At 49.6% G+C, this 18,002-nt stretch overlaps 2 protein-coding genes across 2 annotated transcripts in view; both read left to right on the plus strand.

Moving 5' to 3' along the window:
• Window positions 1–1,984, plus strand: part of POLR3B (RNA polymerase III subunit B) — a 72,767-nt gene extending 70,783 nt beyond the window's left edge. The window contains exon 28 of the mRNA XM_082279553.1: window positions 1,472–1,984. Coding sequence (XP_082135679.1) covers window positions 1,472–1,601 — 130 coding nt within the window. The 3' untranslated portion in view covers window positions 1,602–1,984. The remainder of the gene's footprint in view (window positions 1–1,471) is intronic.
• A 10,364-nt stretch (window positions 1,985–12,348) lies between these two features.
• The window catches only part of RFX4 (regulatory factor X4), a gene marked incomplete at both ends in the record, with an annotated part of 85,915 nt that continues 80,261 nt past the window's right edge, over window positions 12,349–18,002 (plus strand). The window contains one exon of the mRNA XM_082280820.1: window positions 12,349–12,391. Within this exon, the coding sequence (XP_082136946.1) occupies window positions 12,349–12,391 (43 nt within the window). The remainder of the gene's footprint in view (window positions 12,392–18,002) is intronic.

The raw sequence follows: 18,002 nt of genomic DNA on the forward strand, positions 1-18,002 counted from the left end.
TGATAAGTTGAGGAGTTATTCTGATCTCTCCAGTATGTGCATTTTAAAATATACATGAAGAAAAAATTTTGTTACTAGTCCAGATTCAGCCTTGAATGGCACAGTTGCCTTTTCCTGACCAGTTTAGTGTCAATTCTAATACCCCATGATCTTTCAAGTACTTGTTTCTGTGATCTCTGTTTGTTGGAGTTTTGTGCACCTTTCTGGGTGGTCCCCATCTAGTACAAAGCAGGCCCAGAATGATGCATGTAGCTTTGAGCCTGGGTGCAGTGAGTAGTCTCTCCTCCTCAGTCCCTAGGAGCTGTAATCAGATGCCAGACATGTGCCCATAGCAGAAAGGTTGTGTCTCATCAGACTTCCAGGGCCTGCAAGGCTGCTCCCATTGAGAGCAGCTGCTTCCTCCCCATCACTGGAGAACGGCTCCCATTTAGGTCACTTCTCCCACCATAAAATGTACCTATCCTTATAAATACAGACTAGGGGAGTAGTTATAAACCTGCATTGACTGTCAGCCTCATTCTGTACCACAGAAGCCTGCAGGAGTTTTGCTAATTCTTCCTTAATTGGATCTTCAGACTGTTAAGACTTTATGCCAGAAATACAAATTTGAAGCACAGGAACAAAAAAAGAGCTTTGTTAGACCATTAGGAAGTGCTGTGGTTTTGTGTTCCCAGAGGAGTGTCTTTCTCAACTCTCCAAAACCAGAAGATGGGATAGACAGGAGAATGAAGAAATAGGGAGGTTGGAAACTGATTTTTATAAGAAACATTTTCTACCACCACTGAATTTGAGTCCCAATACTGTAAAGATGGCTGACTAGCCTATTTATTCTTTATATAGTCAAGGTTATATCTAGATGACAAAAAATCCTTTTCCCCCTGAATTTTAAGATCATTAGAGCAAAGAGCACAAAGAATATGTGTTAAAGCAGTTTTACTGGCTTTCTATCCTGACTAAAGTTTAAAGATGTAAGATGAGAAGTGCCTCTATTCTGGAAAGTGAAATAATTTGAGACATTATAGGGTGAAATTGCATATTAAAAACCTTCTTTCTTCCTGACTACGCTTTTTGTGACATACATATAACACCAAAATTGGACCATTAACCATTTTTTTCAGAAACACTTGGCTATGTTCACCTCCTTTCTGTCACTATGCAGTGCTGAATTTGTGTTGACATTTATGTGAGTGCTGAAGAAGCAGAAGTCAGTCCTGTTAGCTCCTGAGCATTGTGATTGCTCTCCAAGAAAAGTGCAGGTTTAACATTAGGCTCCTATTGACTTCAGTCAAATTATTTAAGGACTTAAAGCTATGACTTAAGCACTAAAATGTGTCTCAGGCATTTGGTGCTTCTAGAACTGTGGCCAGTGTTTAAATGCAGATGAACAAAACATCAGTAGCTAGTGGTAATTGATTTTTTTTCAGGAGAAATTATGGACCAACTTTAACTTTGTTTTTGTTTATTTCCCTAGGTGCCACTACTGCAAATCATCTTGTCACGTGTCTTCTCTGCGCATACCTTATGCCTGTAAACTCTTATTCCAAGAACTGCAGTCCATGAACATCATACCTAGGCTAAAACTAGCTAAGTACAATGAATGAACAAGATGAAAAAGACCCAAAAAAGTACCTTTAGAAATTGAAATCCAGCATATCTAACTGGGAGGTTTTTTTGGTGGACAGAAATAAACTAAAACCTGAGTGAAGGGAGGTGCAAGACAGTAGGAAATTTTTCTTACATATCCTCCTTGTTTTTAAGCTGACATGGAAAAGTCTGTCAGTAAAATATACTAGGAGCAATTCTGAAGCCTTGATTAGTCATGAACAGGACGTCTGGGAATTGTGGAATAAGGCCGTGGTCCAGCAAAGCACTTGGATCACTTCAAACAATCCGATGCTTGCGTTTGAAAAGGTCTTTGCTGGACTAGGGCTTAAGCAGAGCTAAATACACATCTTATTCACAGAGGTTAAAAATGTTTTCCAAACCAACGTAATAAAAGTTTTAAATAATACTGGCTGAATATGTTGATAGTTGTGTAAGGATGGTAAGGCCTTATAATGTCTAAACCATTTTCTGTTCCCAAAGCAGTTTGTTAAAGCGTTAAAATTTTCTAAAGTAGTGTCAATGTTAGAGAAATGAAACTACTTTTTCGAGAGCTTGAGATGAGACATTTTGAGTGAGATTTAGACATGTGGGTGCATTTGTGTGCAAGCAGTGGTGTGCTTGTACAGGTGATCTGCTCTCAACTAAATGTACGCAGTTTCCATGAAGGTCAGGGGAGGAGGTGACTGCATATGTAGCAAGTGCATGATACAGCACACAGATATCCATTCCATTCCTTCTGAGGGTAGTAGATCTGATAATACACTGGCTCAAAGCCCTGAAAAGACAGGCTGCAGACACTGGGTAATGATGTGTGCTGTCAGAGGACTCTAGAACTTCTTTAAAATACGGACGTAGCCAAAACATTTTAAGAACAAAACAAAACCAGACCTATGAAGAACAACAATCCTTCACTGACAGTGAAGCAGGTTTGAATGACATGAAAGGATTTAGAAAGGGAACAGCTGGATTTTTTCATGAGGTCTAAGGCCTAGAACTAAAGCAGTGGATGAACTAAGAGTCATTTAGTAACCTAAACTAAAGCATGCAGTTAACTTTTTAAGCAAAGGACATCAACATGCGCAGACTTCACCTGTCCTTCAGTGAAAAGCAGCACTCTGGGTCAGTGGGGATACAGAGCACTGCCTATGATCTAGAAGTCCTGAGGTGCTCTTTGGCTCCTCATATGGCTGAACTTTGTGTGCTGATCCTAACGATTGTGCTGGTCCTGACACTGCTCATGCGGTCATGTTGCTGCTGTTTTCTTAGCTCTTAAGGAACACAGATGAGTATCAGCCTGAGTAGGTTTCTTTTTAGCCTTCCACCAAATGCTTAAACTAGTACTTTTGTGTTTGGGCTTAAAAACCAAGCGTGAAGAAATAGATTCTACTTTTCTTCTCTTTTTTTTTCCCCCTTTTTCTTGCAATTGGACTGATGACAACACAGATATCATCACAGCACAACTGGATTGGAAAACGTCTTGAAGTACCTCTTCCAGGATCCAAACAGCTCAGGGTTATTTACAAAAGAGTTTTAGGAGAGTGATGTGCTGCTTCATACTGGAGGAAGAGGTTAACAAAAGCCCCAACCAAATGAACCACCTCTGCTTTGGTGCCTGAGATGGCCCAGCTGCGCCTCGGGAGCACCAGCAGAGGGAGTGAGCCTCTAAGGCTGCGGCTGCTGGGGGGCACCATGCAAACCCACTGAGGATAAGGGTCCTTGCTCCCTAGTCCTCTCCTAAGTGGTCTCCTAGGTTGGGTGGTTGGAGCTGCAGGGCATGAAAGACTAAGCAATGTATGCAATTACACCTGTGGAAATTGAAGCAGTTACAGCAGAGATGGAGGAGGAACAAAGGAATGAGCTCATGAGTAACCCTGTTGAGAGAACAAGTCTGTGTGCAGCCCTGAGGAGGAACCTTGCAGCTCGTTCACCTCAAGCTGATGAAAGCGTCGTTTTGTGAGGGTGAAGGATATCCTCTGTAATAGCTGAGGTTTAGGAAGAAAGTGGCAGCCTTAAGAATGATGGATCCAGTAGAGCATAGAAATTAGACATGTCTGGCAGTAAGTGAGCATCACCCACTATCAGCCACTCTGGTGATACCTACATCAGTTGCATTTACACATCACTGCTGCCTAATCTAAGCCTGTGCCTACACTGGAGGCTTATTTGAGTGCAGATTTGAGTTGAAACTCTGATACTTAATTTTCACCTCTCTCTAAGAGGCTGCCTATGTTCCATCATAATTGACACCTGCAAGTAATCTCTTGGCAATGGAATAAGCATTACAAAACCAGCAGCAGAAGCAGAACAAATGTCTGTGGATTCCTGGAATATGGTTGGTTAAAGTTGCAATTCAAGGAAGGAATCTTACTGCAGTCAGGAAAAAATTATAATGCATGGACTGATGAGGTAAAATACATTCTCAGAACCCCAGAGCTGTCACACTGCTTTCCTCTGGTGAGCCTCATCCTTGCAGCCCTTTGAATTATCTTCCCAGACAACGTCCCCTCCCCCCTTTTTATACTGTGAATGCCTTCACAAAGAGGTCTTATGGCAGCTCATGGCTGTACTGCTGGAGCTGGCCTTGCCCAGATCAACCCTGCCATCACTGTCTAACTGCCGAATTAGATACCATCTTCTGAGCAACACCTGACAAAATCTGAAGGCTGTAGTACAAGGAGCTGTGGCTAGAAAACTACCATAAGGCTTTCATTCCATTGCAACCTCTTTATTCCTTGTACATAGTGTCCAGGAGAAGCTTTCTAGAAATGCTGTTTGGCCAGAAGGTCTTGAGCATCAATCCCAGCTAAAATGCCAAATACAATCCATTTTCTGATATGAGCTAGAGGTGAGTGCTGCTGTTGGAAACGACACTGAACTCCATGTAGTATGTTTAAGTTGCCACTTGCTTTGCAGACAAAAGGTTAAATGCTGTGTACCCTATTGAGTTCTGTACATGTCCAGCCCAACTGTTTGGTTGTGAGAAACAGAGTGAAGCCAGGGCTGAGCTGCAGAAGGCTATGGGGTAGAGAGCAAAGCACAGGGCTTCTGGCCAGTTCTGGAGCTGTGAGCAACACAGGTCACTAGTTTAGAGTTCAGAAAAACAGCTTCACTTCAAATCATTTACATACCCCTTACAGGTATTTAACTTTTCTATGTTTGGATACATTTACCTTTAAAAAAAAAAAAAGAGAAAAACAAACTATAAAGAAAAATTAAACCAGACTGGCCAATTTTGGCATTCAAAGAGGATATATTATGAAGTAAAGGCATACTCAGATGTAATAATTTTAAGATGAAAGTAATGGAAAGGGCTCCCACTAAGCACAATTGGTTTTGTTTGTAATGCCCATATCTTGCTAAGAGTTTTCCTTACAAAGAAGCTTCAATGTGCTGCGAAGAGAGCTTTTAATTCGTTCCACTCCTTACTTGTTGCTTAAACAGGGAGGAAAACCAATGAAAAACATAGACTTATGATGATGAAACTTACTCTATGTCTTTTCCCATGTTTTCTAATGGTGAATAGAAAAATATCTGTGGTTTATTTATAGCAAAATGGGAGTCTGTCATAATTAAAAACCTATAAAGACTGAAGAATATTTCATTGGTTAGTGGTAACAAATGGGAAACTAATGCTGTGCACCTGACAATGGATTTGCAAGTCCTGCTCAGACCACACCTGTAAAGCCTGACAGTGACTGGTGTCACACAGCTGTAAAATGAGAGGGGCTGAAAATGTGTCTGTACTTTGCCCCAAGGCTCTTGAGAATGAGGATGGCTCTAGTGAGAGGGAGCATAAGCCTCGAAACAAGGGCTTGCAGCTCTCCCACAGTGACCCACAGGAGCCTTCCTCAGCCATGTCTCAGCACAAGCACCTCTGGAGTGTGGCAGGGAGCTGGCTCAGTGCTGCTGAGAGCACCCCGCGCCCCCCAGCCAGCCTCTCCTCCCGCTGGAGCTGAGGATGGTTTTACAGCCCACTGCCATTTCAGCAGGGCCATGGGGCACTTGATGAATTCCCTCCTCTGAAGAGGACGTGACTTGCCCAGGGCCACAGAAGGACTGTGCCAGAACTGGGATCAGGGCTCCATGGTCCCCAGGTGCCAGACACGTGCTTGCCTTAAAACTGAGCACTTCATCAAACCGTAAAATCCAGCCAGATGGTGACTCTTTGCTATTATCTGGACCAGTGCTGGGAGGCTTAACGTGTGCAAGGCACGGTGAGGATCCGGATTCCAGTTTCTGTGTCTAAGGCTCACAAGCCAGAAAATGGATCCATGTTTTAGACCTAAATGCTGCTAGAAACTTGAACATGTTTGAGCACAAGTTCTGACTTCAGTCCATCCTTGTCATGAAATATTTCCGTCTCAGCATGGGCCCACCAGTTTCGGTGGGGGGTTCTTTCTCTGGGAAGGGGTAGAAAGGTGCCAGGAGTAAGGACAACTACTTTTGTCATTCTTACTCTGCCCTGAATACGTGGCCCCAGTCAGACTCTCTGCTTTCAGGTAGCCAAGACTGTGTGAATCAGTTTTGCCTCTTTGCAATCGTTTACGAGCTCACCATATGAACCTGGGAGGCAAATACACTCCCTCTGCCTTCCTTACATGGGAATATACATCCCAAAACACCAGAACTCTCAGTTAAACTCTACAAACCCAGGTCAGAGCTAATACAGAGAATTTTTGAAGTTGAATTTTTCAAAGAAGCAGTCTATATGGCTTTATTCTCTTTCTGTCTCAAAATCAACAGCAAAGATTTTTGTTGTCTACCCAGCAAATGGACTTGGGTCTTTGTTCCATCTTCCAAAAACTCCTTCCAAGCTCCTGAGCTGCCCATTCCTCTTTGCATCTCACTGCTGGGAGAAAAAACAACAACTATATATTTCTCCTAACTGCAGTTACCCATTTATTTGTGTGTTTCCTGAGGCAGGTAACTCTGAGGTGGTTCCAGTGACCATGTATTTTTTCCAGCAACTTTGTTGTGAGTGTCCTTGTCCCCTCCTCCCAGTCAGTATATAAACAGCATGTTAGATCCAAATCAAAAGCAATTCCCTGCTGCTCACTGCAGCAGAGCCTTTGTCTTTCACTAGCCCGAGTTTTGGGGAGCTCCTTGACCTATGCATATGCTTTACCATTCCAGACAGTGCATGGTAGTTATTGTCTGCTTGACAATAAAACATTATAAACAGAGAAATAGCTGAAGAACTAAGAAAGAAATTGGTGTGCTAAATAGTGAAGCTCTAATTTCTTGCTAAAATTATGTTCTAATAATGGAAACAGTTTTCCCTTGAATTCCTGGTGAATTGGAAACTTAAACTCTGCATTCAGGCCTCCCCCTGCCAGTCAGAGGCAGGCACTGAAGGTAATCTCTGTGCTTCAGGCAGATCAAAAGAAGCTCATTATCAGTCGATCATCTAAAAGGATATGACAGCTTCACATCCAGTTGTTCGGCAGCTGAGATGCAGTCTGGAATGGATCTTTTCTGTGTCTGTTGTCTATAATAGCTTCTAGGGCTGGCTCTTCTTCCAACACACAGTACAAATCCTCTGGTAACTAGTACCAGCCACACACAACAAAAGCCAGCTAAATCTGGTGTAAGCTCGGAAATCGATGACTGCTTGCCCTTTTCTCAAACTCAAGTCAGCAAGTGTCTCCCAGGCCGAGCATTCTGGGCAGCACCCCTTGGGGCAGCAGTTCTCAACTCCTATGGATGCTGATACTACCCAGGAGAGTGAATTCCCTTGCTCCATCCAGACTGACCAGTGACCAGCATGAACCAGCTATTTCCACTGATCACTTCTGGCAACACTGTCACTGCACTACTTTATAAACAGAAGAGAGCTCAGGCTGAGCAAAATTCCTTTCACAGACATTAGTAAGAGAAGATCATTGAAAGCTGACTGTGTTCATCATCAACAAAACTTGGCTTCAGAAATGTCTACAGTTAACAGCATGCCAGCTGTAATTCATGTTACTTTTCTTCCCAGCTACAAGGAAGGTGCCCCCTGCCCTGTGCATGTGCAATCCATCATTTGCATGCCTCTGCTCTTCTGCTCATTTTCTCCCAGATACCTGCATATGCGTCTGCCCTGGCCACTTTCTCCTGGTGCTTGTGTCAGTTAAAAGCTTTTGAAGGCATTGGTGCACGTGTTTACCTAGGCAGCCTTTTGATGTTCCTCTTCCAGTTCCTGCATCTGTCAGCATCATGTTCCCCAAGCACAGACACAGAGTTGATTCCAGAAGTCATCTGTCAGCTTACTCCATATCCTGTCCTTCACCTATACGTATAGCTTCCTCAGGGTGTTAATATATGTAAAATAAAGTTAACATTTCCTGTTCTGGTAATAAAGATGAGTAAGTGGGAAATAGAAGCCAGTACAGAAACAAGATCCTTCTCTGCTTCTTCCATGGGATTTGCCCAATAGATGAAGACAGCAGAAACAGGAATAAAGCTGGGAAGGAGGGTTGACAGAAGCATGGGTTCATACTGAGAGGAGGAGGCTGCTGGCTCAGGCAGGAAAATATGGAACCACTCACAGACTGCAGCCACTGCTAAAATAATGAAGTGTCACTGTGTGTTTGGCTGTTGCCAGCAGTCTTACAGCCTGCACAGAGATACATTGGATCCAGAAGGATCCCCTGAGTCACTGAACTCAGATCCCTGGTATGGCAAAGAACCATCTTATGTAACTCCTTTCACAAGCAATTCCCATCCATTCCTAAAACTAATGCGGGCTGGTGTCTCTGATAGTCCATGGGAAAACTTCTGTAGAACTTCAGCCTAAAGTTGCCTTTAAGTAGAATTACCTAAATTAATCGATAACAGTTTGTATTTTTTTTGTTCCTGTGCCAGTAGTTTTGTTGAAAATGCTGTTCTTAGTGTTTTCCCACAAAGTTTTTGTTAGAGTTCAGTAGAGATTCTCTGAGTCTAATACCAGCATAAGGAGCTTTTTACAGCAAAAAAGGTGTGGTCACACCCTACTGGCACAGACAGCTGCAGAATGGAAGACAGTCCTAGAAATGTGTTTTTCTGAAAAATCTCAAAATATGTGGATGGTAAGTTGATACAAACTATCATGCTTCCACTCTGCTTTGCTAAACCATCAAAAGAAACTCATTTTCTGTCGGCCACCTAAAATGGTATGTGAGCTTTGCATCCAGTTGTTCAGCACCCTGGAATGTGTCTTCTGTTCTCTTAATGATCATGCTCTTCCCTCCTGCACCAACACAAGTTTGTATTCTTTCTTGTATAGAAGTAGTAGTATTTTCAAAATAGCAGCAGAATCCCTCTCCACTAAAAATGCATCATCTGATGCAGTGTAGGGTTAATCTCCGTATATTTTATGGCTTGTAGATGATCTGCACAGGCACGAACTTGGAGTGAAAATTCCCAGTTGTACACTTTCTGCATCCTTGCTGAGATTTGCCCATTGTATCAAATCAAAAACTGCAGCTAGTGGCTTGTAGTGCTGCCGTCTGAAAACTGCCAGCCTGCAGCACAGAAGATACTCTGTGCTTTCAGAAGAGTAAAGTACTTTAATGAGTGTCACATGGGATATCCAGAAGCATGTGATTCTTTTTAAACAGGTAAGCAAAACCCAAACAAGAAACCATAATGGAGCTATGAAGTACACAGGGGCGATTTGAAACATTTGAGGGGGGATTAGGTAAGCAGGAAGGCAACAGCATTGATATATTCCACAAGAATGTGGGGATAGGAACTAACCCGGAGATGCAGGGAGTAAACACATTGCAACAAGTACCTCTGGTCTAACAAAAGTGCTGCTGCTGATCCTGCCCACACATTGTCCTTCACAGAGAATGTACACCTTTGCATCCTGTCAAAGAACAGCCCAAGCCTGTAGACATCCAGGCTGTGCTAAATCCCGTCCCCATCACCCCTGGAAAGAACATATCCCTGTGTTCACAAATCTGTATTTTCATTTTGCTCATCTCTGGAACGTCAACAACACGAGAGCATCTCCGAAATTACACCGGTGAAGGTGGAATTCCCGCAAGCGCAGGGTGCCCGTGATGGAGCCCGTGCGGCTGCCACGGCAGGTGTTCCCCACTTGCAGAAGCCAGGCCCCTGCCTGCGGGCACCTCCCCGCGTCAGAGAGCGATGGATGGCGAGTGCCCGCGGGCTTGTGCCGGCCCAGGGCTGGGCGCCTCAGCCCCCGGAGCTGCCGAGGGCTGTGGCCCCCCGGGGGAAGCCATGCGGGCACCAGGTAACTCCCCGCGTACAGGCGGCGCCGGCGGCATCTCCTGGGTTTTAAAGCTGATGCGGGTTTCAAAACCCCTTAAAGACGAGCCTCGCTCACAGACAAAAATACCCCTGAGGTTTCTGTGGGGCTTCTGCTCCCGCACAGGGCCCGGGGCTCTCCCGGAAAGGGAGGGCTGGCTCCGAGGGGCCCACGGCCTTCCCTCGGGCTCCTCTCAAGGCTCGCACCATCCACGGTAAAGCCTTGGGGGAAAACAAAGTGGGGGAAAAAAAAACATTAAGAGGTGGGGAAATGTCACCGTTTTGGCGGTGACAATTAAAACCCACCCGCACGGCCCACAGGGGCGTTTAGCGGCGGGGCTGAGCGTGTCCCCTTGCTGTGGGAAGGGGACGCTCCCCGATACGGGCGGTGTGGGGGAGGCGGCCGGGTCAGAGCCCCGCGGGGGCGGCAGCCGGTAGCCCGGCAGCCCCGAGGAGGCCGGGGCGGGGGCGGTGGGTCCTGCCGGACAAGGCTGGGGCGGCAGCAGGAGCCGCCAGGCCGCGCCGTCGAGGGAGGCGGCGGCGCAGAGCCGGCCGTGCCCCCCCCGTCGGGGCCCCGGTGCGGTGCCGCCTGGAGCAGAGCCAGCCCGGCGGCAAGCGGGTGGTGCAGGGAACGGAGAGATGGAAGTTCCCCGTAGGGATTGCCATGGCCGCCAGGAAAGAGCAGAGCCCTTGCGTTGGGTTGGAGTTGTTTTTTGGTGGGGTAGAGGGAGGAGGAGCATCAGCCTCCCCAGGCCTTGCTGCCGCCTCGCCGGACACGTCCCTGCGGCGGGCAGAGCCGGCCGGCGTCCCTGCCGCCACCGCGAGGGCTTCTCTGCCGGCTGCAGACTCGGTTTTTGCACTGTCTCTCTCCGGTATTATTTTTACGGGCCTTCTCTTCGTGCACATTGGGCTCCCCACGCCGAAACTCGGCCTGTAGGGCTGCGCAGCGGTCGCCCCGGTGCCCGCCCGGCCCGGTCCGCAAGGGCCGAGGTGCCCCGCCGGCTCCCCCGCCGCCGGCCCGCCTGGGGATGCGAAGGCACCGCGGAGTGCCGGGCTTCCTCTTTAGCAACCTCGCCGCTTGTTTTGCTGTGTGGGGTTGGTGGTTTTGTTGGGTTTTTTTTTCCCGAAGGGGAGAGGGAAGGGGGGTAGTCTGGGTGTAGGGAGGGGAGAGGGGGAGAAGAGTGGAAAACGTTGGCTCTGTCCATGGTCAAAGTAATTCAGCTATAATCCCCCTTTCTCTTCCTCTCCTGGAGCTCTATTCATATTCTAATCACAGCTTTTCCTTCCCTAAACCAGCCACTTTTATCAGAGCCCTAGCTTTGCACTTTTACTTCCACTTCCAGCACATACAACCGCATGCAGAATAAGCAACTTTTTCCAGCCTCTGTCCTGCCCCACTCTCCCCCCGCAATCCTCTAACCCGAAAAGGGATCCTCGCATCCTCGGACTGAAGCTGGGAGAACACCAGTTTGAAAACGCACCCGGTTTGGTTCTTCATTTCTCTTGGCAATCGGGATCTCCCACCCCCCTGCTTTCCTCCCGGTCCCACGGAAAGCTCTCCGGGTCAGCCACTCTCCGCTGCCAGACAAGCCGGTGGCGAGCGGCCCCCACCCCGCCTTGCCCTCTCTCCCTGAGGCCCGGGGAGATGCACGGGAGTCCCTGCCGCAGGTCTGCAGTGCCAGCATCGCTTTCCGAGATACTGGTAACTTCTGTCTCCCCTCACACCCCCCTTTCCTACCCACACACATCGCCCCTTTTTTTTTTTTTCTCCAATAAACTAAGCTTACAAGATACTTGGGAAGCTGTGCAGCTTCCAGTGCCATGTGCCCGGGAAGGATCCCAACCCAGAGCCCACCGGGAGGAGGAGAAAGAGGAGGAGGAGGGGAGCTCGGCCGCGCTGCACGCACACCCGGCAGCCCCAAAGAGCACAACCCCAAACCTACTGCCCGTTTGAAGATCTAAGCCAATTTTGATCTCGGTCTGTAATGAGCCAAGGACCTTGGGTGGGGGCTGGGGGAGGGAAAGGAGGAGTGGAAAGACCGCTGGAACTTTAAATAAGAAAAACGTTTCTAATGCTCTAATAGAAGAGGGAAGTCGAAGTGTTGGGATTGCGTAGATCTAAGGCCCCCCTTTTTGGAGGAAAGCTTTTCTTATTCAAAACAGCATCACAATGGGCTTCACATTGAGCCTTGCCACATCCCCATCTGAGTAGCAGCCATTCATCAGGCTGGCTGGCCTATCAATGACATTTCTCCCATCAGGGCTTCTATAAAATGATGCTTTTTCCCATGAAACATCCGCAAACATTTTGACGGGTCTGGCTTTGCCCTGCTGGATTACGGAGTGTCCCTCTCTCCCGCTCTACACCCCCCCCTCCCCAACTATCTGCCTCTGCCCTCTCTCCCCACCCCCTCGCCGCCACCCTGCTCCATCTCCCCGCGCATCTCTGAGATAGGGGCTCTGCACACCCCGGGACCTTGGGGCTCCCGTCCCGTCCATGGGAAGAGCATGCATTGCGGGTTGCTGGAGGAACCCGATATGGACTCCACAGGTAAGTCCCCCCCCGCAGGCAGCGGGCTCCTTTCGCCCGTCAGGGAGGACTTCTCAACTTGACCGTGGCGGCGGGGGCAGCGCGGGCGGCAGCGGGGGGAGCCGCCCGCCGCACCGGCCTCGCAGGCAAATGAGCCCGGGCGTGTGCGGGGGAGCGGGGTGCGGGGCCGCGGAGGGGGAGCTCTCGCTCCCGGGCTGGAGGAGCCCTACGGTTCCACTTGCAGATACGATGGAGCAGAGAGTGTTTTTTCTTTTATTCTTTTTTTTTTTTTTTTCCCCCCTTTCTTCATAGGCTGCCGGCCAGCAAACTAATTGCCTCTCCGCTTCTAGTTTTAGGCGCTCACTTAGGTTAGAGCAGAAACGAGGCGAGAAAACTCTTTGGGCGAGAAAACGACGTTTACTAGGGAAGATGGTTGGTGGCTTAGAGCAAACCCAGCACCGAGGTCACCCTGTCCCGCGGGCAAAGTCGGGGCTGGGCCGATTCGGAAGGAAGTTCGGGGAAGGGCAGGGTTGATTCTCTTTCCCCGCACCTCCAAAAGATGCCCTGGCCGGTCCTGTAACCGGGAGGGAGAACGGCGGCCGAAGTCCCACCAGCGGGCGCCGCCAGCGGGGAGAAGCCCCGGCGGGAGGGGACAGGGACAGCCGCAGGGTGAGGCCGCCAGCCCCGAGGGCCGCAGCCCGCGCCCCGCCACCCGAAGGCGGCCTCTGCCGCCCGGCCCGGCCCGGGGGCGGCGGCGGGGGATGTGGGGCAGGGCCCAGGCCTAGGTGTTCCCGCTGTCAGCCGGCAGCCTCCCGAAACGGCGGCCCCTGCTCTCCCGCTCCCTCCCGCCGCCCTGCCCGCGCTCCCGGGGTTTCCACCCGCCGCAGCCCCTGCGCTCTGAGCGGAGCGCAGCCCCGGAGCTTCTGCGTGCAGAGGAGGGCAGGCGCCCGACACAGTTACCCCTGAAAATTTCATTTATCTTATTAGCACAGGAGAACACCCCCTCCCTCTCCCCTCCCTCCCTGCCTGCCCGCCCAGGCGTTCCCCAGGCGGACAGCTCGCAGGTTAGGTAGGGCTCAGCCCGGGGAGGGGGCTCCCGCCGCCCGCTCCTGATCTGCCCCGTCCCCTCCGGCAGCCGCTGCGCCTGCTGTGAGCGCCGTGCCCGGCGGCGAGGCGGCCGCGGAGCTGAGCTGCCCCAGCCCCGCAGCGGGATCGGGTCCCCTCCGCGCCTCCCCGACGGCCTCGGCGGCCGCGTTCCGCCGCTCCCTCGGGGCCCCGCAGCTCCGTCCCGGCTCCTCCGGGGCTGCCGGCGCTGTGCCGCTGTAACTGGTGCAGGTGGAGAAGGGGCAAGGGGCGATAGGGAAATGCAGTGCCGCCTCGGAACCGCTTCGCTCCGTGCCGCCACAAACCCGCGAAGGGCTTTCCCATCCCTCGTTCCAAAGGTGGCCGATGGGCGTTTTGTAAAATTTAAATATTGATTAAAAACAAGAGAAACAATAGAGACGGGGAGGGGTGTTGCCCGACCCGGCTCGGCTGCTCCTGCAGCGGTCCCGGCGCGGGGCGCTCGATGCACCGGGTAAGCTCGGCCCCTCGCCGGCCACCGGCAACACCAGCCAGGTTTGGGCCACATTTACTGCCGTGTCCCCGGGACAAAACCCAGGCGGGCTGTTCCGGGGAGAAAGTGTTCGCCGGGGAAAGAATCGTTGAGTTCGGGTCAGAGCGTGTGCAGGAGCTAAGGAGGGTGTTAGAGAAAGTTGTCTTCCTGTCCGGCGGCACAGCTGAGGCGGGATTAAGGGGACTGCCGGCAACATCTCGTTGTCGAGAGGAATGGGTCTTTACGGAAGGGAAAAAAATCAAACCTAACAAAAAAAAGCCCCGCGTTTTCAGTCCCTCCTTTGAGAATTGTCCGTTCTCGGGCTGAGCCTCCGCAGTATTCGTTTCTTAATTTCAGTAAGGCTGTAATAAGTGGCAGCATGATTGATTAAGATAATATTAATCAGAAAACACTTTAGTCTTGCTAAGCAGATGGCAAGAAAAGTGGAGCTTTGCAGTTGTCTCATTCAGACACCTTAACCTCCCTTTCACAGGACTTAATCCAATTAGCTTTTCTCCTGAGTTTCAGTTGTTATGTAAAGATCCTTTTGCATTGTGGAGAAATATGGCTTCATTGAAAAAAATCAGTCATGTTTTAATTTATCTTCAACAGATTTTCCCTAAACCAGAGGGATTAAAAAAAAAAATAATAATAATACCCGCGATTCTAATTTTAAGGTGGGGGAACGGTTTGGATCCTTCACCTTCCCCCAACAGCGCCGTGTGCTTCCATCGAGTTTAGCCCCCGTTCCTCTAACCTGTAGAGTGACCCGTGGGGGCTGTCACCAAGGCCAAAGGGCTTTCTGGCCGCCTGGGCTCCAGGAGAGCCCCCAACCCCAGGTGGCCGGCGGGACAGCAGCGCTCGGCCCCGACGGCCCGGGCTGGGCACGGCGCGGCGGCGCTTGGCGAGGACCTGCCCTCCGGGCTCTCCCGCTGCCCTCGAGCCTCTCCCGCGGCCGCGGAGTGGGACACCCCCACGGGAGGGCCACACGCCCTTCTCGCTGGGTTTGCGGTATCTTCCATCGCATCGTTTTGCCGCCGCCTTTAACCCCGTCAGCCGCCCGCCCGCTCGCCCCCGGGGGTAGTTTCACAAGCTCGTAATTCCCCCGAGCCGGGCCGAGAGCCGTCGAGCCGCCGCGGGAAGTACGCAGTCTCCTCCGGACTCACCCGCTCCTTCGCCGTGGGGCACTAAGGGGTCATCCCGGGGGCTGTATCTGGCTTTTGGGGCTTGCGGGAGCGCGGCCGCCGCCGCCTGCCCTGCGCTCGGCCCTGTCCTCACCCTGCAGCCCCGCCAGCACCCGCCAGCTCCATGCCCGCAAGCTGCCGGGGGACCGGGGACAGCGGCACCGCCACCCCGTCTCAGCCCGGAGGAGTCGGGGCTGGCAGGAGGGCGGTGGCGGGCTGGGTGCTCGGGGCCAGCGCCCGGGGCGCCCCGAGGGGCGGCTGGGGCGGGCGGGGGAAGCTTTGCGGGCGACCCCGAGCGCTCATAGCGGCTTTCCTCAGCCGCAGCCCCCCCTAGTGACATCGGCACGGTGAGTGCGGGGCGCTGCCGCGGGACACAGCCCTCGCCCCGCTGCCTTGCCCCCGCGCAGCCCCGCAGGAGCTGTCCCACGCAGGAGGATGCCGCCCGGCCGGGAACGCGGGGCTGCGCGGATTTCCCGGGGGGCTGCCAACCCTCCTGCTCCGCGGTACTCCCGGGGGAAGCGCCCGCCGCGCCGCTCAGGGAGCAGGAGCCCAAGGAAACATAGGTGCGTTCTTGGAGGGCAACTTTCCTGCACAGCTCAGTAAATATCCCTTGTTATTTCAGTGTTGGAGTCAGCCAAAACCTCCACTGGTTTTCAGGCGCTAGATGGATGAGATCCTTGGGACTTGAAGCTGAGATTTAGGAGCTGATCCAAAGCCCATTAAAATGAGCAGAAGGCCTTTCAGTGCTGTCAAGGACGTTGGGATTAGGCCCTTAAAGCAGTTTATTTGAACCACGAAAAGCTGCTTCCACCGGCTGTGTTAAAAACTTTGTAGAAATGGCCAGATTTCAGTCTGTCTTCTTATCGACATAGACAGGTGATGTGGCAGTGGTGGGTGACCTTTGCTATGAGCTTGCCATTTTAAAAGGATCTAGCATATTAAGCATTGATTGAAGAGAATTAATGGCTTTCATATCCTGGTTCAATTAATGAAACTACCAGTATTGATAGTAAATACTTGAATGCTAGTTGGGAATGGATCTGTGACTTTTCAGAACATATGTATGATGCTGAAGTGTGTGATCTTAGGTCCTGATTTGTTTAATCCAAATGAACAGTTGATTTTGCTTCTGAAAACTGTTTGCTTTCTTTATTGCAACACAGTAAAGAGGAAACTTGGTGTTGGCTTTTTTCCCTTACTTTCCTGGAGTACTTTTCATACTGTTTTATTCCAATTAGGAAAAAAAAGTTCTTTATTGCTTTAGAATTTGTGTTTATAAAGGCTCTAACCTGCTGAGCAGTTAGGATGATCCAATGATTCTTTTGAATCCTAAATTTGATACGATATGGAGATGCAGAAGAAATACCACTGGTCCCTTATATAGCTGGACCTGAGTATTTGTCCTATGTCATTTTGTATCTTATAAAATTTCACAAATCAAAGAAATGGAGCAGGAACACCTCCCCCCCCTAAAAAACAATAAAAAATGTTTCTTTTCCTGCGAGCTGCAGAATTTGTTTGGGCAATGTTTGCAAGGCAGGGCCTGATCCCTGGCAGCTCCTTCTGTCTTCAGCAGCAGCAGAACAGGTATCTAAACCCAAGTCCCATCACTGGATCAGGTCTTCATTCCTGAGGGTGTTGTAATAACTTTGTAAAATCTGTAGGGATTTTTAAGAGGTTTGAAATGTGGTCAAAATTGCCTTGACCTAAGTTCATCTTCTGAGTCTGATTCAGAAAAAAGAATGATTTTATGATTTGTCTGCTAATGAATTAATTCTAAAATTCTTAGGGAGGGGAAATTAGGATATTTTTCACTGCTCTGCAATATTTACCTGCAGTAAAGATCTTTAAAAGAATGACAGAAAAAAGAACTAAAACAAGGTTTTGCATAATAATAGCCATAGAACTATGGGAAAGTATTTCATTTATTTAAGTTGCAGTTTACGGTTTACAGTCCTCAAGATTTTGAGTGTAACCCTCATTACGAAAGGGACTCTGGATTCTCACAGATAAAACTTTTGGGTGTGGACTGCAAAGAAACCTGTAGCCACAACTGGTCTGGTTTAGGTACACCTTTATCATAGTAAACATATATTGAGCAAAAGATCTTCTCAAAATTAGAAGGGACCATTTTGTGCTACGATACTTGTGATGCTGCTACAGCTGTCCCACAGAAAGTCATCGGAAGAGTATCCCGCTTTCATCGGGGTTGTCAGCTTGCTTGCCTTTAGAAAATCAGGCTGGTTTTCAGCTGGTTTTCAGTGAGAGTGCTGGCAAGGAAGAAGGCTAGTGTAGCTGTAAAATCGGCAGTGTCTCTGAATGTAAACACCTTTGCATTTCGCTAGCTTAATTTGCAGCTGGTTTGCAAGTTAGGACAGTCATAAAGAAGTGCATCCTCTGGAATACTATTTCCATACACAGGATTTCAGTATAGCAAACTAAAGATCAAACTTTGGGATCACTGAAATCTGCATGGTGATGAAATGTTAGTACCTTTTCAGATCAAGACTTTTGAAGAGGTGGCCTTAAATACAGCTGGGGCTTGATGGTTCATAACAATGCCTTGAGAGCAGTGGTGGGCTGTCATGTAACGAATACGAATATAAGGTCAGTCCTTTGGTGGATACTTGATGTGACATTGGAGTCCAAGTAATTAGCTCACGATTCTGTGAGCGCTGAGGTTTGTGAATTTCCTGAGCATCTGTGCTGGGTTTTCTATTTGTTTCATTGTGTGTGAAAATGAATACCCGGTACGATCCGACCCCACTGGAGCCCAGTGTCTCAGCAGCCGAGGGGATTTGATTACTGACATACTGGTCAGGAAGATGGATATCATAAAGGGTATTTGATGGCT

The sequence above is a fragment of the Coloeus monedula genome, assembly GCF_965178545.1.
Source record: "Coloeus monedula genome assembly, chromosome: 4".
Classification (NCBI taxonomy): domain Eukaryota; kingdom Metazoa; phylum Chordata; class Aves; order Passeriformes; family Corvidae; genus Coloeus; species Coloeus monedula.